At 45.5% G+C, this 24,303-nt stretch overlaps 1 protein-coding gene and 1 pseudogene across 1 annotated transcript in view; both read right to left on the reverse strand.

The window, feature by feature from the left end:
- Positions 1-1,974: 1,974 nt before the first annotated feature.
- On the reverse strand, positions 1,975-2,072 carry LOC129066783 (uncharacterized; annotated as a pseudogene).
- A 5,272-nt stretch (positions 2,073-7,344) lies between these two features.
- The window catches only part of STK32A (serine/threonine kinase 32A), a 91,269-nt gene continuing 74,310 nt past the window's right edge, over positions 7,345-24,303 (reverse strand). Inside the window, exons 8-13 of the mRNA XM_054567935.1 lie at positions 21,561-21,658; positions 16,603-16,719; positions 13,779-13,904; positions 12,036-12,164; positions 7,848-7,912; positions 7,345-7,499 (exon numbers count right to left, since the gene is read on the reverse strand). Coding sequence (XP_054423910.1) covers positions 7,406-7,499; positions 7,848-7,912; positions 12,036-12,164; positions 13,779-13,904; positions 16,603-16,719; positions 21,561-21,658 — 629 coding nt within the window. The 3' untranslated portion in view covers positions 7,345-7,405. The remainder of the gene's footprint in view (positions 7,500-7,847; positions 7,913-12,035; positions 12,165-13,778; positions 13,905-16,602; positions 16,720-21,560; positions 21,659-24,303) is intronic.

Genomic DNA, 24,303 nt, shown 5'->3' on the forward strand with positions numbered 1-24,303 from the left:
CCGCTACCAGCCCCTGAGTTCATCCCATCCCTTCATGACCTCATGGCCCAATTGGTTGCACTTGGGACTTCTGAATGCAACATTCAACCAGAACTTTATATAATTCTACACAAGTTCCATGCAGTAGGAACAGCCCTTTCATGTCTTGCTGCTGGGCAACGTGATCTGAGGAAGGCCTTACTTTCTTCACTATTAGTAACTTTCCAAGCATAGAAATTCCTGAGAATTCCAAGAGCTCTCCCACTATTTTATTAACTCTGACTTCTGGTACCTTGTTACTTAAGTTAAAATTTATTTTCAAATTTGTCTTGTTCCCTGAGACACATCAAAGAGCCCTACACACAGGGTTTAAGAAGAGATCAGGACGGTGAGTTGGCCCTCTCCAAATTCACCAGCACCTCGTCCAGTTTCGGGTGGGGGTTTGGGGGCCCTTGCTGGATCTTCTGTCTTCCTCCAGAGCTTTCTCCTGCTGTCTCATGTCTTAGCCTGGCCCCTCTCTAAGGACACCCTTCCTCCTGCCCTACCCCCAACCTGCTCACATTGTCCCCAAACCCAGATGGCAATCAGCTAGGGTTCTCTCTGGGAGGACCCCAGTTTGGGTAGTTGAGAAGGCATTTGTGGAACTGTTAAATCATCACCCCACCAGAAATACTTCTAAGTTTTCTAAAAATGGAAGGATGGTCATCATCCCGAAAATAAGTTTCCTTCAAAGTCTAGTCCATCATCCTTTGGCCCTTTCCTTCGTGACTCCAACCAGGGAGTCACACTCTGCTCCGAAGACCTCAATTCTAACCCTGGAATTCCACTTGCTTGAGAAGCCCTTCGCAGCAGGGCGACGAATCCCACCCGCGTCCCAGGCCCTCTCCCCTGGAAATGTCCAGCTGGAGTCCCGGATACACACGGGCTGTCGCAGGCAGCCTCAGCTTTCATTGTAAGTTCCCTCTTCAGAAAACGGTGTGTGGGTGTTCAGTTCCGTGTCTGGTGACTATGGACAGACAGTAACTCTCCTGTGATCTGTGGTAGCTGTGAGGCAGCTCTGGAATGTGACGAGCTGTTTGCTTTGAACCGTGAAGAAAACTGTGTTTTGAGTTTAGCTGAGATTTAAAAAAAAAAAAAAAAGTTCATCACGTGACTGTTAATGTAAACCTGGTTATTAAAATAACTATAAAATCACAAATGTCGTGCAGTCTTTTTCTGTGTGTGACATGCCATTTTTACCTAACGTATTAAAATTGGTCAATAAAACTGAAATGGTTAGCAAGGGGGGCAGATCTGATGAAAACATATCTGGAGAAAATTTGGGGGAGTTCCTATCTTTTCAGTTGAGCTTGAGATTTTGTTCAGCTACAGAGTTTGAGGATCACTATTGAAACTTTGGGGAATGACTAAAGTGTTTTGTTTTTTTTCCCCTATAGATCATCAAATTTAATATTAGTGTAAAAGGCGTTGCCTTGTGTGGTAAATCTGAGTCCAGAACAGATCCTGAAAGGTTTGGTTGGTTTGTTTTTTGTATTTTTCCTCCATTTAAAACATTGCTTCTTCATAAAAACCTGGACTTTGAGAAAACTCCAACTGAGCATGTTTCAAAGAATTGTATATTGTTTAGCAAACTGGACCCAAGGCATCCCGTGGGTGTTGGAAATGATTCTTTGCTCTGTCTCCTCCTCTCAGAGATTTAATGTGCGTGTATCATCAAAGCTCTGAGAAAATCCTATCTTTCAAAATTTGTCCAACTCAAGGTTCTCAAACTATTTAACTACTTATCTTCTAACATTCCGCCAGCCTCGTTATACTAAACACTTTCAGAGAAACACTTCTGGGTCTAATTACAATTTATGGAGGACACTTTTCATGGCAAATGTTAGGCTCGGGTATGTGAAAAAAGTTTTTTTGGAAGGATAACTGAAAACGTCAGGGGTGGATTTGGGTACATTTGAGCAAAGCTGGATCTAGAATGTTGTTCTTTTCTTTTTTAAAAATCTGGAACGCTTCACGAATTTGCATGTCATCCTGGCACAGAGGCCATGCTAACCTTCTCTGTAGTGTTCCAATTTTAGCCTCTGTGCTGCCACAAGTCTTTTCATCTCTTCGTCCTGCTTGCCTTCAGCAGGTGCTCCGTTCTTAAGGAAGCTCTTTGCATGTGGGGACAACACTACCATCAGCATCTCCTGGTTTTCCGTTTACCTGCTTAGTAATTTCAGGGGAAGGAGAGAGGCTCCCTCAATAGGGCCAGCCAAAGAGAGGGGCTCTGATTGGTCCAGTTCCGGTCACGTGTTTTCAGGAGCGGCGTAGTCACTGTGGCTGGTAGACTGTGGGACTGATTGGCTACACCTGGGCACATGCCCCGCCCCTGAGCCCCCTGAACCATGTGGACTCTCACTAACTCAAAGAAAATTAGTGATACCAGAAGAGGGAATGGCTGCTGGGCAGGCCAGAACAGCAGATGGCCCACCACAGTCCTCTAGCCTGTAGGGCGCAAATGCTTTGGCTCTGTATTCCTGTTTAGGTGGGGGCAGGTAGAGAAGGGGTGGAGTGGTAATTTCTTCTTCTTCTTTTTTTTTTAAGCTTTTATTTACTTATTTTTGAAGAGAGGGAGAAAGAGGGGGGAAGAAATATTCATCTATTGCCTTTTACCCACCCTTTCTGGGGACTGAATCCGCATGCATGTGCTCTGACTGGGGATGGAACTGGCGGCGATCTTTCACTTTGTGGGACAACACCCAACCAACTGAGCCAGGCGGTCAGGGCTGGGGCGGTAATTTCTGATGAATTGCTTTCAGGTGTGATGAAGCCCTCTTGTTCGGTAGACTGATGCCATCGGGCCAGGAGCACAGGGCAATGATGCCTTTCGGCGCAGCTCAGAAACCATAATATAAGCTACTCTGAGCACATAAAGAACTATTTCAGCGTGAGGTTCAAGATCTGATGATTAACAAGCTTTGGCTCCTAGTTCCATTTTCTGGCTCAAACTCAGAAATGGAGAAAAGACCAATGGCTCATGACCAAGGTAGCAACTGAACTCTGTTGAGGATGAGCATGGGTTTAAATGTCATGGTCAAGGCCTAACGTGAACTCAGGACGCAGAGCTCTCAAAGGGACGGAGCAGTTTTTTTAAAAAATGTGTGCACTGACTTTCACAATGTCTGTGGGCTGGAGGTCTATCTGGGCTGAGTCACATTGACCAGGTGGGGAATGGGAACGCTGAGCAGGGATAACAGGATCCCTCTGGTTTCAAAGAACTTTCTGGAATCAGCTGTGCTGCCATCAAGCCATCCCAAAGGGAATACTAACCATGATGAGGAAGTGGGGGATGAAAGGGCCAAAGCAACCTGCAAAAATGACATCACTTAAGCTGGCACTCTTCAGAATCGGAAGAGGTCTAGATCCTGTCCTGCGCTCAAGTGGCTGCTGAGAACATGACAGGTGACTTAACATGACCTGGGCAACAGGGCACCCAGCACGCAGGACTTCAGAGGCCACAGGACTTACAGAGGCCTCTTTACTTCGGGACAAGTCCAGGGAACCAGCTGGCCTGGCTACTGAGCTGTCATGGGTCTGAAGTTCCCTTTTTTCTCCCCTGAGGCAGAAGCTGCTTTGAGCTGCAGGAGTTCACAGCTGCTGTCTCCTTCCTGTCCCAGAAGATGGGCCTTGGAACATCCACCTGCTGCTTTGGTGGGTGGAGTGCAGCAGAAGGAAAGACATGGAGGGGTAGGAAGGCAGAGGGCTGGGAAAAGGTGCACAGGTGGTCCGGGGACCTACAGTCGTGGCAAAAGACGAAACCTGGACTCCTGGGTTCTGTGCCATAAGGTGTAAGTGTTAGGTCAGGTTTTTAGTTTTTATACCTGGGGATTAAATTGTGCTGCATCCCATAGTTTATAGAATACCATCTGTCACCCGCTTGTGTGGTAAAGGACATTCCTCGTAGTAGGAAATGGAAGGACGGGTGACTCTGGGCATCACAGCCTGTCCTCTAGAGAAAACCATCACACACACACTCGCCCCCCCAAAAGAAAGGCCAGTGTCTTACTGTGTACAGATGACAGTTTAATACACAGGCACATTGACATTATAGATGTTGCCGCTGAACAGACCGTGTTTCCCATCCAAGGGCCGCCTGTTGACAACAGCACAGATAACAAGTTTGGAGGTTTAACATCAATATTTACTGTCAGACACACTGAGCTCCTAAGCAGCAGTAATCGCAGGCAGACAGAGTAGGAAGCAGGGTTTTGTGTAGACATAATGCAAGGACAACTGGGTACTGAAACAAGCCCGCTGTGCTTTTCATGCCTTTTTGTTCGGCTTCAGAAGAACCGAAGCCTCGGCGGTCCTGCGCCAGCCCAAAGGGCCACGCTGGCTCTGCTGGCTGGGTTACATGCTGCTCTTTCTCCAGTTATTTATTCATCCTTTCCATCTAGACAACCTACGATATCTAAAGTCTAGTCATTTTTAGTTAAAACTGTCCCATCAGAAGAAGCCTATCCACTAATTAATTATCCTAATTAATTTAGCAAGGCTCTGTGCTGCTTGCTGTTCATTCCTGCCACAGCAATGGCCTCAGCCCAGACCCGTGCTGCCACTGATGTGTGTTTGCCATTAGCAGAGCTTTTTCTTCCAGAGTTAGGGCGGCGGCGTGTCACTGGGCTCCGCGGCCCCGCTCATCCACTAGAGGTCACTGTGAATGCACCAGCGTGGGTGGCCAGCTGCAGCGCTGAGTGTTATAACCAGGAGGCTTCTGGTCTTCAAAACCTGCCCAGGCTTTTTAGATGCTCCACACAGATAAGGGAGGAAGCTGTCAGGAGGAAAGGATTCCAGGGATACCAGAGAGAAAAATGCAATGATCGCACTGTTTTCTAAAATTCTTAGCCCTGAGCCTCCATTGTTTAAATCTAGATGAGACATGTTCCACCTGGTAGGATGGTAACTTTTAGCCCAAGTTATCGGGGGGCGAGGGGGGAAGCAGAGGATCTGATTTCAGTAAGTAGCAATTATGGTAAGGATTGAGTTATAGTTTTACTTCTCAGAAAACTTGTCTAAATGTTTAAAATACAGAGTGGTGGAGGGTGTTTATAATGAGTTGTTCTCCAGTGATGGATGCAAAGCTTCCCCTCCCCAAACTGAAAACACACTGTGGGTGTGTGATCTGCATAGGACAGGAGAGCCCCGTCACCTCCGAGGCTGTGCTCCCGAGCCGTGCGTCCATACGTGTGCTGAACGCCCACGAGCCCCCCAGGCACGGGCAGTCACTGGAAATAAAAACTAGGGATTCAAACCACACGATTGCCTTGGGTTCCTATCCCATTATAAAGTGTATAGAGGTGAAATGGTACAAATGATTAGTTCCCCCATGGAGACCCTACCAATCCCGCTGCAAGAAGAGGAACCAGTGACTCGGGAGACAAGTCCACAGCACATCAGGGCTTGAATCAAGACAGAATGAATGATGGAAGTTGGTAAACATGCAAGTGGCCCCTGGCACTCTGGTGCCGAATCTGGTCATCTTGTCAACCCATCCCCTCTTCGTCAAATTGAGTCAGGGCAAGCATTTAGAACTTACAATGTTTGGAGAAATAACAAACTAGCACAGGCAATGTGTGGAGAAAGTAGAGAAAAGGAATAAAACAGAACAAAGGAGCTGGCTTTAATTCTTAACAAAAATATGTTTGCTCTCCAAAGTCAGTAGACGCTTTCACAGCGCTGCCAGAAATTCCGGGCCTATTAGCTTAGCGAGGAGACTGCTGCCAACGCCGAATTAAAACTTGGCATGGCCTCCACCCATGCCAAGATGCCCTCCTGCAAACGCCCTCCTGGCAGAGTCTAGTGTAGCGGGGGGCCCGCATCCGTTATCCCTGCCTAGGCCCCTCCGTCTGGTTTCCCAAACAGGCCAGTCTGGTCTCTCCTGTTGCCAGCTTACCGCCATCTTGGTGAGGCCAGCACTCGCCCTTGGGAAGGTCAAGGTTTAGGTGATCCGAGCTGCCGAGAGGTTAAACCAGCCCCCATCAAGACTAGTCACTTCTTGACTCTCCACCCAGGGGCCCCCGTCGGTGCCCCCAAATAGTTCCTCTGCCTGCAAAGATCTTGAGGAGAGCGGAACCACGTCACACACACACCTCACTTAGGTGAATTAAGCTTGGCATTTTCCAACTAAATAAAAAATAAACAAAAACGGTGAGACATCCATCATATTTTAAGTAATTAGGTCATTTCTGCCTGCCATTCTCGCAGTAAGCACAAGGCAGGGAGACATGACACCACTGTTCCCTTTGTTCAGTGACTCGAACCTCTCAGACGTGTGAATTCTACTCTATACAGGCATATGAGTTGCTCAACATTTTGTTTCATCTCATATCAGCGAAAAAATAAAAGTAAAAAACACCATCAAAATGAACCAAAAACAATGACTTGTTTCACTGGGGAGGCGGGGACTCATTGTCCTGGGCTTCATTAAGACAAAATACCCACCAGACATTATGGGGAATTTCAGGGAATTTTCAAGGGTAAAGTTTACTCTCGTCCGAATTCGCCTCACATTTTAACTTAGCCTATGACTCCTGTGTCAGACACATCAGTGTACTACAAGGTGGACATGCTTTCAATGTGACAAAAGTCTTTCCTGATTCTCTCCAGATGCAGGTCTCTGATAATCTTAAGACGACAAGTAGCTCTCAAGGAACGTGGTGGCTAGAAGCAAGCAAGTGGTGTGCTACCAAATATTTAACAGAGGGCTTGCCAGGTGTGCGAGGGAAAGCCCTGATCTGTAGCGTTTGCCAATTTCCATGGTATAAATGCGGCATCATCACTAATTTCCACTTCCCAGCTTCGCATCACTGTACAGGGCACAGGGACAGATGTGAGCTGCGACAAGCTGATGTGGTGTGTCAGTGGAAGGCCTGAGTTATCTATGTCACTTTAATCTGCTCCTGTTCATGTCTTCTTGACTGAATTTCTTACTCCTATTCAATCGGGCCCCAAACACCTCAGTCACCCACCCGTGTCTATTTGACCACCTAGCACAGTGTAATTGGAAGGCATGGAAAAATAAATCTACACCCAAATATTCCTTTTGCAATAAAAATAAAGGCTGTTTAGGATAGCAGAGTGGTTGCAACAAAAAGGCAGAGTAGAGCCCATCTAGTGTAACGCCTCATTTTAGAAGAATAAACCAAAGCAGAGAAAGTGGTTAAGTGACTTGCTCAAGGTCACACGGTTCGTTAATGGTGCAACTAGTTCCCAGGAGCCCAGGGAAATTGTTGCTCTATCATGCTGCCTCCTTCCAAAGGTGGGTGTTCACAGTTTCTCAGGTGTGGGACGTCCACAGAGAGGAGTCTGCTCGTCCTGCTGCGCAAGTCAGAACCCACCGGCCCCAGAGGCCAGGAAATGTCCCAATAAGAAGGTGCTAACAATGTCACAGGCTGCTGTTCTGACCATTCCCTTCTTGTGAGTCTTTGGTTTGTTCCAAGGCTAGATTTGCTTGTTTTTTATTAAAGTCCTTTTTTACTCTTAAAAAGAAAAAAAGAAAGAGATTTATGCTTTTGAAGCGATAGTGTCACGTCCAACAATTTATAAAAAAAGTCAGAGAAACCTTAAAAACACCCTCAATTTTAAATGTGTAAGTCCCAATTTCTCTGCCCTTCCCACAAACAGAAACTTGGAGCTCATTTACCTAGTATAAGCTTTTTCAACCTCTTACAAGAAAAAGTTTCTGAAATTTCCAAATGTTTTATCATGGACAGGCATCATATTTGTAATCAGATAGAATAAGGAAATGTTAAAAATATATTAAGCCTTTGCAATTAAAGTCTAGCAGAAACATTTGCTGGGCTGCTGTTCTTTGAGAAGCTACTTACTTTTCTCTATTGAAAATGATGAACTCCTTTTGTACAGATTCAAGGTGCTTTTGAAGAAGGCACGTCTTCCAGGTGAACGTTGGGGAAAAAAACAGTTATAGTTAGCAGATGGATGAGGATCCTCAGTCAATAACCTATTAAGCATCTGAACACTGAATGGCCCAAACTGAAGGATGCATCTTCAAAACAGATGCTATCTCAGAGTTTGTAGCAGGAATGACATACCACCAGAATAACAGGGGAGGAGATAGGAGAGAAACAGCACGAGAATAAAACACATCAGCGCTTGGCTCCCCACAGGAAGGCTTGGTTATGGTTTGTGAGCTCAATGTCTTTCAGCCCCTCAGCCTGGGAAGACACCATGGCTTCCAGGCAGGTGGGGACAAGGGTTTACCGAGCTGGTTACTTTGCCTCTCATCTCCTGGAGCTCACGTGAAAGGTTTGGAGGTTCTACTTGAATTTAACCAAGAGCCTGAAAACACCTCTTCGCACTGAGTTCTTATGGAATGTTCCCCTCCACAACCGCGCTGGGGTTGATGAACTGCACTTTGGGGCCAGGAACAGGGCTGCCTTTATTTGTGACTTGCTCACAGACCCGCCTGTGTCTGCTCCCTGCCTGCTCACTGTCTGGTTTTCAACACCTATCAATGGCTTTGCCATCATGAGAAAATTTAACCTCAAAAAAATGATACTCATTGGGCCCAGGACAGTGTCTGCCCCAGATCCAAGGCTTCAAAAGTCTGCAACGCAGTACTTCCAAACCACTTCAGGTGAAAAACATTCTTCTCTAAGGAAAAATGATTCATTCACTTTCTTTAATCTAGGAATTAGAAAATACTACATCCCTGAATAGTGGAGAGTTTTCTTCTTTCCCTGAGGTTAAGGGCTAAGAGAGGAAACCATGAAAAGGACATTTCAGAGCAGTGGGGAAGGACGCAAAACAAAGGAGAGAAAAGACCCCACTATTCCTCATTCTTAGCCTCAAACGGAGGGTACTTGTAACCCTGAGGGTTTCCGGTATCATGGGGGACCGGAAGCTATGCACGCAACATGATCTGACAAAGCTCCTTGGAGCAGCCGCTTTGCTCCAAGATTTTAGGGAAACTCTTTTTAACACTAAAATATTATATAAAAGTATAAATATATAAACAAAATATTATATAGTATGTTAAGATAGTCATATAATATTTTGTTTATATATTTTATTTTATATACATATGTTCATATATTATGTACATATTATATGTGTATGTATTTATATATACATGTGTGTATATATTAAATAAACAAAACATTTATATAGACATATGTACATATATAAAATGTTATATAAAATTGAACATGATAAAAGGCATTTACAGTAACCCAGAGCTTACATAATACTCAATGGTGCAAACTAAAATATTTCTCCCTGAGGTGGGAAGAGAGACAAAGGTGGCCACTTTCACTATTGCTGTTCAGCGCTGGACTGGAACCCTAGCCAGACTGAATAGGCCAGAACAAGAAATAAAGGCATCTGAAGTGGAAAGGCAAAAGTAAAACGCTCTCCATTTGCAGATGACATGGTCCTATAAAAAATAAAATAAAATAAAAAACCAAGAACCCACAAGAAACTACTGGAGCTCATAAATGAGTCCAGCAAAGCGTCCTTGTACAAAATCAATACAGAAAAATCAGTTGTTTCTATATGCCAGTAATTAATGATCTCAAAGGAAATTAAGGAAACCATTTCGTTTCCATGGTATTCAAAAGAATAAAATTCCTAGGAAAAGTTTAACCGAGGAGGTGAAAAAGTTGCTCTCTGAAAGTAAAAAGCGTTGCTGAAAAACTGTAGGAAAAAAGGAGGAGGCTCCACGCAAGGGAAGGACGTGAAACTCCTTGGTGGCAGCGGCGGCTGCACGGCGCTGAGCGCACTTAACCCCACGCAATCGCACGCTTCAAAGGCAAACTGTATGTTATACACAGTTTACCAGAATAAAAATGTTAAATACAAAGATCAAGAAAATGTAAAGTTCTCTGCTCAGTGATGTCAAGGTCTTTTTATCATGGGAAAAGCCAGTTCTTGGTAGATGATTCGAAGGCTGGCATGAGACCAGGGAGACAGAGGAAACTGCGAGGCTCTTCCGTTTGTGTTCGACGATGCCGGGCTCTGCACTGTGGCCACGTGCTCCTGGCCCCTCCCAGCAGGGCCGGGAGACTCGCTGCCGCAGCCTGGCAGCTGAGAGCAGGTGGGGACTAGGGCAAGAGAGACTACGGGAGGAGTCCCAGGGTGGAACTTGACCTGTAACTCTAGGAACAGCAGAGTCCAGCTTCCACTGTCCAGTTACAAAGTTTTCTTTCCTTCCTTTAATGTACTGAACCACTTAGGGAGGTGGGGGGCCAGGATGACCATGGTGGGTGAGACGGAGCCGGACTTCATGCAAAGGGAGCCTTCAACTTAGTGAGAGAGGAGAAACACACACACACACACACACACACACAATATTTCTAAACTATGTTTAATGTCATGAAGGAAGGAAAAACAGGGGCTGAGAGAGTGATGGTGATGGGACTTCAGTTTTGACAAGATGGCGTTAGATGGTGGAAAGGACGAGACAAAGCCACCTATGAGAAGATCCAAGGAACATTCAGGAAAAAGGAAGAGCGAGAGGCCCCAAGGAAAACAAAACCTCTAGTGCTTGAGGGTCAGATGCTGGCAAGGCCTAGGTGGTTGGAGGGCGAAGACGGCCGAGTACAAGGATGGGGCAAGAAAGCAGACAGATCGTGGAGAGCCCAGAGGCATGGTGACCTGGGGTTTGCACGTTGTTGCTTCCTCTAAAAGTTTAGAAAACGTGTAATAAAAATGAGAGTCTGTTTTTGCTACCTTTGGGGGCCTCTATCCAGTTTGAGGCACACCATGCACGGACATAGAGAGGGGCAAGTCTGGAGAAGCCAGCTGGTGATGAGATGAAGAACAGATCATGAGGAAGGAGGTGGCTGAAGTGAAAAGAAACAAGCAAGGTGGGTTTGTGGCACAGCTAAACCTTCTTTGCAGGGTCCCCTGAAACAGTTAAGGCTGGGAATCTGGCGAGAGGCCAGCCTGTAGACAAACAGGACGGGGACTTTGGTTGAATATCAATGGGTATATTGGTTCCCGAGGAGTAGAGGAATGAAGGACATGGTGCATTCTTTTTTGTTTGCAGAGTTATCTTCACCACAAGACTAGACAATCTTTGAGAAGAGGAATGGCATCTAATGCAGGAATAATATTCATAACTATTCCTGACACTTAGCATAGGAACTGGCACATAAAAGTCCTTGATAAAAGTAGCCTAAATAAATGGATGGATGGAGGGATGGATGACTGTTAGTTGAGTGGGTAGGTGGATGAATGAATGGATAGATAAATGGATGGATGGATGGATGAGTGAGCGTTAGAGACAAGTGTTGCCTCTAAAAGTGAATGCTTATTACTTCGTCATTATTATAATACATAGAATCACATGTATAAAATCCTACTGAGTCCCTCTAAGTTACTGTGTTGAGATCTGAGCTCTAACTCTGACAAAATACCATTACAAAATTAACAGCCTAAAATCCAAAATTAGATCATATAAAAATTCCATCATTTCTGTTCTCTACTTCTGCTAGCCGCGGTGCCATGAAATGTTGCTTGTAGCAAAGAACAGACACCACCTCTGGGGCCGCTGCTCCCAGCGAGAGTGAGGCCCCAAGCAGCCACGTGTGTCCAGGCAGACCTGGCAGGTACTGTGGGCTTGGTTCCAGGTCACCACAAGAAATCACGTTGTAATTTTTTTTATTTTTTTATTATTTTTTTTTGCTGGTGAAGGGTTTTGCCTTCAGTTTGCAAAACACACAACATCAAAGCAAAGGGCCGTGAAACGGAGGTGTATGCTTATAGTTTGGAACATGCCTACTGACCATTGGTTTAGGAGCAGTCCCCTGGCCCAGACTTGGCCAATTAGAGTCTGTCCCAGGAAACTGGCAATTTTGAATGGAGAGCTGGGAGGAGGCAATAACGGAATCAAGTTCACGCAGAGCTGGAAGGCCCACCCTGAAGCGTCGCTGCTCAGATGCCCCGGGCGGCTGAGCAGTGCGGCCCCTTCGCGCGCTCCCGCGGCCGGAAAAGCCGGCGCCCAGTGGGCCTCCACCAGAAGCCCCCCAGGAATCGCCGTCACGCCTGCTCACCTGAGAGGGCTCACATTTCCTCATCTCCTTCTCCTTCTTGGCCAGCCGCTTCTTTTTCTTGTGAAGAGGCTTGGACTCCAAAATCATTTCTTCAAGTTCAAAGGTGGGGTCGCAGTTCAGCCTGCCTTTCTGCAAGGACGACAGGTTGGGTCACCCCTTGGAAAACCGCGCAGGCCGACGGAGCAGCTGCCCCAGGACGACAAGCTGGGAGCGCCCCCCACCCTCGGGGCTCTGGATAACGCACTGCCGGCCCTGTTTCCCACATCCGCGAGTTTCACATTTTGTTTATTTTTCCCAACTCCCAACGAGCCTTCCGTGCGTTAACAGGAAATCAAATGACAATTATTTTTCTAACGTTTGAGCTTTGGGGCTCTGGGGCTCTACTTAGATTCTATCGATCACATAGAGTGTCAGCATCCCTCGAGTTGTTTGCTCAGCTTCCTGGCTCCCCGACCAGCCTCCCCGAATCAGCGATTCTGAACGCGAGGCCCCAGACGCTGCACGTGCAACACGCTCTCCAGGTGATGCCGCTTTGCGACGCAGTCAGCCGCCGCGCGCCTCCTCTCGGAGCAGCGCATGGTTGGCTGCGGTGCCGGCGCTGGAAGCCGCGGGAGGTGCCGACCAGCTCCCCACAGCGTCACGCGGTCACCTGGTCCAACTGCCCCTACCGGGCCCTGCCAAGTAGCCAGGTAAGTCCTGGGCTCCCCCTCCGGTCGCTCCGCGCGGTGGAGCTTCTCCACAGTGGAACCCCAGCACCCGCTGGCTCGCTGTGCGCTGTGCCCCGCATGCTGGGTTTACCGGCGGCCGCAGGAGACCACAGACGTCCCCGGGCCAGGGCCTCATCCAGTAGGAGCCGCTTCCCTTGGGGCCTCAGTCATTGCGAATGTAAGAGGGACGGATGGCAAAAAGAAGTGCCTCACCCCACCTGAAACCGTTTTCAATCCTTTGACTCACAGAACGCCAAGGGAGACAAATTCCTACATCTTTGGGATCAGAGAAAGCATTGTTTTTTCAAAAATTAGCAGATTCCAGGAAAGGACAACAGTAGGTCCTTGAGGTTTCGTTTTATTATAACACTGAGGATGCGTAGGAACTTAATTCTTGTTTATATCCATCAGCCAAGTGGTTAAATTGGTTTCATACTATGCCGTTTCTCTTAAAGTCACATAGAACCTAGTGTTGATATTAAGTGAGGACTATGTAATAGGAGGATTAGGGCTTCTGTCTTTAAAAAGTATGCTGCAAAAAATGGTTCGGCCCTGGCCAGCTAGTTCTCTCTGTTGGCTGGAGTGTCCTCTTATACAGCAAAAGGCTGAGGGTTCGATCCCTGGTCAGAGCACATACTTAGGTTGCCGGTTTGATCCCCCATGGGGGCGTGGATGGAAGGCAACTGATCAGTGTTTCTTTGTCACATAGATGTTTCTGTCTCCCTCTCTTTCTAGGGTCAGGGAACATATCCTTGGGTGAGGATTTTTTTTTTTTTTTTAAATAATAAAATGGTTAGAAGCTAGAACTCTAGACACAGATAGGCCTGGATTAGAATTCTAAATGGGCCACTTGCTAGTCACGTGACCCCTGGGTAGCCAAGTTACCTGTGCGTGCCTCGTTTTCTCACCTGTAAGATAGGACGTTGGGCTGCCTTACAACACGGGTGTGGCTAGCTAATGAGACCAGGTGTGCATCTGGCACACAGGTGACATGCACCGACTGAGAGTTGCTGTGAGTTGGTTAGGGTTGACTTACACTGGGAATGAAACCCGGAATGAGCCTTTTCTGCAAAACCGCATCCCAGTTCACGTCATTCATGTACGGGAAGCTCTGAACATCAGAGAGGCGAGAAAACCGCTGGTCTGGGTTAGGTTCAAGCAGCTGCCGAGGGAGCAGAAACATTAAGATCATGAGGAGGCTCACAACGGGGCAAAGGAAATCATACAAATTCCCTCTAACTATTTTCAAGTGTAGGCTTGAAGGAAATAAGGCCCTGTTCCCCCTCCCTAATCCCACAAACAGTAATACAAATAATGCCCAGTTGGAAGGAATTGTGAGTTGGCGTTTGCAAGATGAGGAGGGAAATCAGCTGTCCCATTGAATCGAGCGTATCTTTGACAGCTGATTCCCATACTTACCAGCTATGGGCAAGTTTGTTCTCTAGTTTACCCACCTGTTAAAAAGGGGATAATAACCTGTTTCATAGGCTGCCGCTAGGATTAAAGATGAGGCCATATATGTAAAGTGCTTAGGAGAAGGTCTGTTCTTATTAGGTGACAAATGTGCATACATTTTACAAATGAAATTCATTTCCCACTTAAAATTTCAGCTGTTTTTACAACTCACCAAAATACATTGGAAGGGAACCAAAGAAGATATCACTAAGGTTACTGTTATAGTTCTGGGTTTTATGAACTGGGGTTAGAGATGTTTTTTCACTCTGAACCCCTCCAGAGCCAAAAATGTCACATGAACCCTGTGGCTCAAAAGGGAAGTGTCACTTCCACTGGAGAACTGTCCTGGAGGTGACACGCTGGGATCACTAGGGTGGAATTTGGGGGTGAAGAGGGCTGTGTTGGAACTGAGGAAAATTCACTCATGGAAATGACCACCCTATTCGCCTCTCCTATTCCCAACGGTACATTGTCACGGTCCTATTTCAAAACGGGACTTGACCCCCGAGACAGGAGACGCAGGTTTGCACTTAAAAGAACGTCTGTTCCGCTGCTTTGGGATGGAATGTTCTATAAGTGTCAATTAAATCCATCTGATCTAGTGTGTCGTTGAAGGTCACTCTTTTTCCTTATTGATTTTTTTGGGAGGGGGGTCTGGATGATCTATCCGTGGGTGACAGTGGGGTAGTAAAATCCCTGACTAGGACACAGACAACGGTGTGGTGATCCCAGAGGGAAGCGCGAGCAGAGGCTGGGTGGAGGTGGGCAAAAGCGGGCAGGCGAGTGGGGACATCTGTAATAGTGTCAGTAATAAAAATCAAGGGAAAAAAATCAAGGGGGGAAAAAAAAAAGACACAGGTTGGACTCCTTCGCCCCAGACGCCCTTTTTGCTCACCAGCCACCACCTGTGCAGTTTTCTTTCTTGAAAAAAAAAACCACACTCATGCCCTGGGGGCCCGTATTCTCTCTCTCACGTGGTCCCTTCACGCGCACTGTTGAGCTGCTGCTCCAGCGGTTCCTAACCATTTTGGTGAACGTGGCCACCTTGAAAATCTGGTGAAAGCGATGGACCTTGTTAATGCAAACACCAGATTTTACCAGCTGTCAAGCTGTGTTCGATGCGATGGCGAACGGGGCAGGTGTGGCCCTCATGCAGCTTAGAGGGCAATGATGGGTAACCCGAGAAGCGCACACGTGCAATGCATCATGGGGGGAAATGCTGCGAAGGAAAGGTGGTGCTGTGTGCGCGTACCCCGGAGGGAGGCCTCCCGGGGACGTGCTAGTGAGCTGAGGCCCAAGGCTGTCCTCCTTAAACCACATAGAAGGGCCCATTGTTCGTTCATTCATTTGTTATAATTTCTAACCCACTGAAACCAATATGTGGTGTTCACGTGCATGGTTCGTATGGAACTCCTCCCCACGTGGAGTCTGACTTCATTCGAATGTAGCATCACCAAATAGGCCTGAACCCTGTTCAGTGAGATGAGTCCACTGACCGTGTGCGTAGAGGCACGAGCAATACCAAATTGCTAAAAATTTTCCTAAATGTTTCTCTCAATTTCTGTACTTGTCATGAACCTGGAAGAAACAATTCATGGACGAGAACCAATCAGTGAATCGCTGAGTAGTAGTACTGTTCTAAAGGAGGGGGCTGGGAGAGTTGGGGAGGGGGCAGTGTTGTAGGCAGAGGGAAGAGCACGTGCAAAGGGCCTGTGGTGAGAGGCTGATGTGTGAGAATGAGGAGGGGGAGGGGAAAATGAGAGAAAAAGCCTAAAGCAGTTTATGTGTAGTCAAAAGGTGGACAAAAGTCCAAAATAAGGCTCGAGAGGTCGTTAGAACCTTTATATCATACAAATAATATATGGCTTTCATCCTAAGAACAATGGGAGGACAATAGAGTTTGCTCTGAACAGATCGCTGTGGGGCAGAACAGAGAACAGGATGGAGCGTGGAAGCACGCACAGGGGCAAACCAGTTGCAAGACCTGATGGTTGTAGCAGTGGAGACGGAGGGAAGTGCCCGATTCAAAGAATATGTCGAAGGTCAACGTGCAGAACTTGGTCATGGACTGGGTATGGGGTGACGCGCGATTTCTGGTTTCTGGCTTGCGTACGTGAGCAGATGGAGAGGCCAGCCCTGAGATGGGGGCGCTTGGAGAAAGTCCAGGAAATACAGAGAGATCAAGAGCGCCACTTGGGGCGCACTGGGTTAATGGGCCTTCGGGCATGCAAGAGGTCGTGGGCGTTCCCTTAAAGAGGCCACGCATCTGAACGCTACGGGCTGCAAAGCCCACTCTGGAAATGGACTTTGTCATGACCGTCTCCAGCACAGCGTCCTAACCTCTAACCAGAAGGCGTGCTTCCTATTTATCGTTTTCCTTTGTCGTGCAATCCTCTTTTTCTTACCTTTTTAAGAAGTGACACCATTTCCTGTGACCAGGCAGAAGGGTAAGTCACAATAGCTGTCTCAAACATATGTGCGATTTCCTTGCTGGAAGTACTGGAGCGAATATGATATGGTCTCTTAAGGGAGAGAGGAAGGAAGAGGCTTCATGTTTGCAGGGTAAAACAGAAAAAGAGAACGTTGCTTTGTAAATGCTTCCAAGTTAAATTTTCAGCCTGTAAAAATCTCTGTCATGTCCTCGTCCCTTCCAGCTGGCCGTGCTGTTGACATAGGCTTATGGTCCAGTGTCACCAGGTCTCCTACTTTATAAAAAAGACACCAGAAAACCTACAGTTTCTTTTAAAGTCTCAAGAGTTTTTGATAGTTGGTGATTTCACTGGGCAAAACAAAACATTTCCGTGGGCTAAATCCCTCTCTGAAAGACTAATTTAGAACTGTTTTGTAAAGTAACTTATAGAAATATTTAAATAAAATATTGGCACATGTCAGTAAGTTGTAGTTTTAAATAGTTGTTTACTTGGTTTGATTGTAAAGGGGTTCAGAGTTTTACAACACACCTCTTTTCACTTGTTTGAATCATAACTAATGCATTCAGGATGGAAGGTTACCCAGACTTCAACCCTGTCCCAAGAGTTAGGAGTCCCTGGTTCTCTGGAGCCAGCTGGCAAATTCTATGATGAGGCAAAAGGACTTTTACTTCTGAGAGAACCAGGTTCTACAGTTTCAACTTTGCAGGCAAGGGAAAAAGGGGGCTTTATTACAGTTTTCACAAATGTCCACTAGATGGCAGCCTTTACCTATAGTAATTTTACTATTGAGGCATCAACTTGGGTTTTGTCTCTCCTTTAAGTTAATGGAGAGATAACTACTAAAAAAACAGGATTATACCATACTCACATTTTGCCAGTGGCACCTAGTACCTAGGTGCTCATTACATGGTTGTTGAATGGACAAAATTTCCACATTGGATTAACCAACAACAGGACAGTTAATACGGATATTGTACATTTATCAAGCAAGTGTCCTGTTCTTTTGAGATACTTGGTATGTGATTGTAGACTGAGGAACTGAATTGGAAGACATGGAGGAGTTTTTTTTTTTCTCTGTTGTAAATGAGTATTAAAAGGTAATATAATTAAGTGTTTGAGGACTGGACACTTAGTATACCCAACCTCCCAGCTCTGAAAAGGTAAAAGCATTTGAGGGCCAAACAGAGCCAACTCAATTTGAGTTTCAGTTCCTTCATTTGTAACATGAACCACCTCATGAGATTGTTGGGAAAATCGAATAATACATGTAAAGTTCACAAGAGCATGGCTAATCTATGTTAGACATATAGAGTCTTTGTTTTTTTTATGCGAGATCTAAAAACACCTGTCACGTGTTTCCCTCCCTCAAGACTGAATAAAGGACCACAGCTAATTCTGGTTTCAAAGACCCTGTAGTGGAAATAACCCAGGCAACACACTATCAGAACAGGAGCGTGAGGTAGCTGGTCACTGTTTGCAGCGTTTGCTGACTGTTTACTAGCAGGGGCGCCGTGGGCCCCCAGGTGAGAGCCGTTCCATGGATTCCAGTAGGAGCTGGGGCAGGCCAGGTGGGTATACCAGACGTCCAGGGTTATACACACGTGCATGTGCATTCTTTCTAATTTCCTTCTTCAACTCATTGCTGCTGCTTAACCTACTGTTTCTTAGTCATCGGAACATACAAAATGACTTGATAAGTGAATAATTAACTAATGAGCACCACAGGCAACTGGCTTAAGAGTGTTTTCATTTACTTAGAAGGTGGTACAACTGACTTTCAACATTTTTTAAAAATCCTCGTGGCCTATGAATGTATTAAAAAATAGTCAAAACTGCCTTTGTCTTATACAATGACTTATTTTTCTCATTCCGTATTAATTCACCAACCACTAAAATTATATATTTACTCATTTGCCAAATATTTAATAAATGCCTACTATGTTCCAGAACCTCTGTTGGGCATTGGGAATGAAGAACAATAAAGAACAAGACAGACATAATTTCTGTGTTGGTGAAACTTAAGAGTCTCCTTAGGGAAACCACAAATAGTAATAGACTGTACACACACACTTCAATAAATGGAATTCATGCCCTAAAGAAAAATTACAGTACATGACAGGATCCAGAAAACAATTCTATTAAGAGTGAAAATACAAAGAATGAATGAAGTGGAAAGGGTAAAATGTAGGTGGTAGAAAGTGATATTTGGTGATAATATTCCAGAGGCACAAAAGCAAGAACTGCAGCTAGGAATGTTCCCTCAGTGCAAAATTCCCTATGTCCCTATGACAAACTAATAGTATGGATAATACAAAACTAGAGAAGCCACAGGCCTTGCCTTTACAATGACAGCTGGGAGACAGAGATGGCAAAGCAGGTCAGTGGCTAGGGGACCCGTTCACCAAGGCCGTGATCAAGGTCAGAAACCACGGGGGTATTTCTAAGCACACTTGTGAATGTGGAGAAATTGCTGTGCATGCTTTCTCTGTGGCTCAGTCATGTTGATAGTTCTAATCAAATGTTGTGTTTCATTTCTTCAGATTAGCTCTGTTTTGCGGCATAATTACGCACGGCCTGCTTGGTGATTCTTTCCTGGAATGTGTCAGAACTGATTTGTAGTGACTTGTTCCTCCACTCACTCAATACAAATCTATGCACCTAGTCAAAGCGAAACACTGTGGCTATTATTAAAGTATGTAAGATACATCCTTCACCTTTAATGAATTTATAATTTAATCATATAGAAGGGATAAAAACAAAAAAAGGATACACCTGGAAAAAATTTACAAGGGCAATATATTTACAAAATGGATTTAACCCTAAAAAGTTAAAACAGATTTAGGTGTTCTGATGTAAAATGTGCTACATTTTATCTTAATTGAAAAAGAAATCTCAACAGAAAGATAAAGCATATTGTGGTTTTGCTAAAACAACAATAATGTATATGTGTGTATGTGAAAATAGATTATAAGAACAAACAAGGTGTGGAATTGAGTACGGCTGACTGTTAATTCTGAAAAGTAAGACTGGAAGGTCAAAGGGAGGTTTAATTTTTTATTGGGACTATTCTTTGCCTTAGTGGGTATAGTCGATTTTACCTTCATTTTTCTGCTTCTCTGTATTTTCCAATACTTTTAAATTCAGAAGGGTCGTAAGAGAAATAAAGTGCATAAATATTTGGGGGAGACGCAGACCCCTTTGGCTAGAGATCCGAGAAAGTTTCTTCCAAGAAGGGGCCAGGTTGTCAGGGGCCACTTGAACGGGTAGCATCTGTATAAGAAACCTGGAGAGAAGGCCTCCCCCGCAATGAAATCTGGGAAGTCTAATGGCATGTTCTTTGTCGGAAGGGATCCCTACACATTGAACAGAAAGATTCTGAAAGGTCTTGCAATTAAGACTCATCCTTAACTTTATTCAAATTCAATTTAGCAATTCCCAAACTAATTTGAGAGTGATTTTAAAAGAAGATTAGGGTTTATCTTGGGAAATATCTTTATAGGCAAAGGAACACGAGGTTTAAAAAAATAAAAAAGCCGGACATGCCTCAGGAGAGGAAGAAATCCAAAGAGGCTGAAGTGACTTAATCATGAGTCTGGGTCATTCAAGCTGAAGCAAAATCTGAAATGTTAACCTCATTCTAAAGGACAGAGGATGCCAAGCAAAGGCATTTGAAGATGGTTTGTGTTTGTTGGGGTGGGGTGGGGCGGGGGTAAGTCATGTGAAGGGTGTGTGTGTGTGTGTGTGTCTGTCAAGTTCACATCTGTGCTTTAGAAGGACAAACTGCACACGCATGTTCATTGCAGCATATTCACAAAGGCTCAGACATGGAAACAAGCCAACTGCCTATGAGCAGATGAAGGGACAAAGAGGTTGCACTATAGATATATAAAAATACATGCTGTTTGCAACAACATGGATGGACCTTAAAGGCATTATTCTAAGTAAAATCAGTCAGAGAAAGACAAATACTGCATGATCTCACTTACATGTGGGATATAAAAAACCGAAAAAAGTCGAACTCCTAGAAACAAGTAAGGAAAGAGGTTGCCAGGGGCTGGGGGTGCGGGAAACAGGGAGAGGTTGGAAAGAGGCTACACACTTTCAGCTATAAGATTAATAATGTTTGAGGATCCAGTGTAAAACATGATGACTAAAGTTGGTAACACTGTATTGTATAATTGAAATTTGCTAAGAGAAGGGAACTTAAATCTCTCTCTGACACACACACACGCACACACGCACACGCGCACGCCCCCCCCCCCAGCAATCTTTCTAAGGCCCCCCATCCCCAAAAGAATCTGACAGTATTGATACTTCTGAGAGATAACAGGGAACTAGCATAGAGGTAAATATATAGAGAGAGAAAAAATATTTCCTTAGGAAAAGTCTTCCTAAGCATTTCCCTAATTTAAGAAACTTTTCCTTTAAAAGGAAACTACTGCAATTTGCCAGTGAACCCAGAACCCAGGAGCCGAATGACAGGCAGGGCTCCCACAAGACAGGGCATGCATTGTGCTGGATTAATAATTCACACTTGCCTTGGGAAAGCATGTCTGAGTTAGAGCCCTGTACCATCACTGCAAAATGCTTTTCATCAAACAAACAAATATATTTCTACAAGATATTTAGTGAGCCGTATTCACCCCCCCCCCGGGAGTTTATAATCTCTGCATTATTCATTGAATTTTATCTGCATAATTTAATATAAACTCGCACACTTGGCCCCATAGCCAGGAGAATGAATGAATGAGAAATCCCAAGGGCTGCTAATAGCATCACGTGCCATAGTCACTTTTACCTGGCAAACAAACTGCTTGATTTTTAGCAAAAAAAAAAAAAAAAAAAAAAAAAAATTCCATCTCTTCATTCTAAAGATCGAAATTGCTAGAAGAATAACCAAGAGAAATGAGAGAAATGCAGCTGTACTGTACCCGGCCTCGCAGAAGCTCGTAAGCTGTCACCCCCAGCGACCACCAGTCAACAGCAAAGGAATAGCCTGCTTCTCTTCTGGAGTTGAACATCTCCGGTGCTGGAAACACAGAGAAAGGAGGTCTGTTTTACTCCCCGAGACGTGAATAAATGTGTCTTCCCACCGTGGCCCTCCGAAGGCAAAACACCAGGGTAAAGGGCAGACACGCTTGTGTAGAGGCTCATCATCCATTACCAGGTTGCTCACGCGCAGCATTTCTAATTTTCTAGTCTCTCTCAGGAGGCTCATTCATCAGCCAACACGACAGGCAGACTGAGGCCTTGGTGGACACACTCTTCCCTTATTTAGAACGTGCGCCTCTGAAAAATGAGAGCCCATCAGGCCGCAAACATGTGGCTGGGCCTGAAACCAAGAAGGCTGAGATGATATGTGCCGGCTTGGTTGGGAAGGTGTGGGCGAAAGGGCTGAAATCTGTATTCTGGCTGCAAACAATACTCGAGTCTGTGCAATGTACGTCGGGGTGGCCCTCCCTCTCAGTCATCTTGAAGAGACCAGTGCAACATTTCAGTCGTGTCGATGGCGGTGAGGGAGGGCGGGAGCGAAGCGGGAGTGGGCACTCTGAGTGATAGCCTGATTAACATCAACCGTGGGGCACTTCCACTCGGCTGCATAGTTCTCTGAGTGGACTCCAGTGGAAGGCAGGGCTACAGTCATTTCTAAGGCCAGTGGACACCCCCAGTGGGTGCTCTCTAAGCACTTTGACACGGAGCGAACCTTCTATTGTCCATTCTACGTACTCTTCCAAGAATATCCCTAACTCCTGAGGGTGGAGCAGGGAGAACGAAACACAAAGCAAGGGCAAGCATCTCATCTGCGTGTTCTCACCACTGCCTCCCGAGTGTCCAGCATTGAACCTGGCCTTCAGAATCACTCAAGACACATTCACGGAGTGAATGAATGAATGATGCTGAGTCCATTAATCAAGCAATGGCCGCAATCAGTAGCTCTGGAGCCGCACTGAGTTCAAAACCTGCCTCCGATACTTATTGTGACCTTGAACAACTCCGTTGGCTGAGCTTGAGAATCCTTACCAACCAAATCACAGGAATAAGAAGGTCATCTTTATAGAGCCGAGAAATTAAGTGAGACGGTACATGCCAAAATCTTAGCACAGTGCTTGGCACCCGGAAAGTGCTCAAAAGATTAGGCAACTCCTAGAGAGGCGAGCATCTATCATAATATAACACTTGGCCCCTCCTCTGGTAGTGAGAGAGGTGCTGGCTCTGGACAAAGAATATTGTTGGGTTATGAGGCCCGAATACACAGGCTCGCCCTGCCCAGTGCCCTCCGTTTTAAGGGAAAGCCTACGGACAGCACCCAGTCAGAGGTGGAACGCTGACACCCCGGCGCCCGGCACCGACCCTGACTGTGAGACCCTGCTGTAGCAGGACCAAGCAGGCCTCGTCCCCTGCCTCATCGTGCCTCACTGCATGCTCTCTGCCCGTCACAGGTCCCTGTGCAACTGGGGAGACAGTGGCCCTGCCCCGGTGGCACCCCACAGGCTGGATGGAATCGGCTAAACCCTGCTTTCCCTTCTCAGTGTCTCACAGCACGTCATTCCCGACGATCCCCAGGCTGGCTGACAGCTCGCTTAGAGAAGACGCGGAGAACTCTGAGGGATAAACAGACCTTCGTGCGAAGAAAAGGCCGTTTTCTTTATCAAAATAAACATTACTCTGTAAGCTGTGAATGCTGTCATCTCCGATAATCCTTGGAGTTTATGTGAGCATCTTTTTTGGTTTCTTTTCTACTGTTTTCCAGCATGATGGCATCTGAATATGAGTTCGTTCATTCAAAAAATATTCACCGCGTGCTAGGCACCGAGGGATTTTGGTAGAACATGAAGAAGAAACATCGTGCCAATGTACAAAAGCACAACCAGTGAGCGATTCTCTGAGCCCACAAAGGGCTGGAAAGCCAGAGCAGAGGGACCGCGTGGGGCTCCTGTCAGCCCTGCAAGTGGCTCCCCTGCCTGAGAGGGTACAGATGGAGCTGGACAGGGGCCGGCCTCCTTCAAAAGGCCACCGGGTGTTTTGTCTGGTTTTTAAAGTGTTTCAACCTGCATTCAGGAAAGGAGATATAACATAAAAGAACAATTTAACAAGTCGTTATGAGGAAACAGGCAGGGGACCATTACAGGGGTCACAAAATAGACTCTTGACCCCAGCATTGTTCCTGTCATGTTCACAACCCTAGAAGTAATCCGGAATTTAGGTCAGCAGTTTGTCCTTTTTCTACATAGGTTTACTATCTATGTGTGCATTCCTAAGCAATACTTCAGTTTTGCCTATATGTTATATACGTGTTCATATATACATACATGGGGGGCAAAAGTAGATTTACAGTTGTGAGTATATGAAACACAAGAGTTTATTTTTGTATTATTTATTATTTGTATTACAACTGTAAACCTACTTTTGTTCACCCTTATATATATAACAGGTATATGTGTGCATGTAACATATATGTATGTGTATCTCACATATGTAAAATCCCACTCCTTGTTTTCTTTGCTGTCTTGCTTTTATTGCTTAAGATTACATGTAAGATTTATCCAAAATGCTGCCTATGTTTTCAGTTTGCTCACATTCTGTGCTTTATTAACATACTGTAATTTACCTACCGATCTTGTTGTTGATAGCTATTTGGATTATTTTCAATTTGGGGGAACAACCCCCTGTGAA

This window comes from Pteronotus mesoamericanus, unplaced genomic scaffold (assembly GCF_021234165.1).
Source record: "Pteronotus mesoamericanus isolate MK-2021 breed Mesoamerican mustached bat unplaced genomic scaffold, CSHL_Meso_final contig_2, whole genome shotgun sequence".
Lineage (NCBI taxonomy): Eukaryota > Metazoa > Chordata > Mammalia > Chiroptera > Mormoopidae > Pteronotus > Pteronotus mesoamericanus.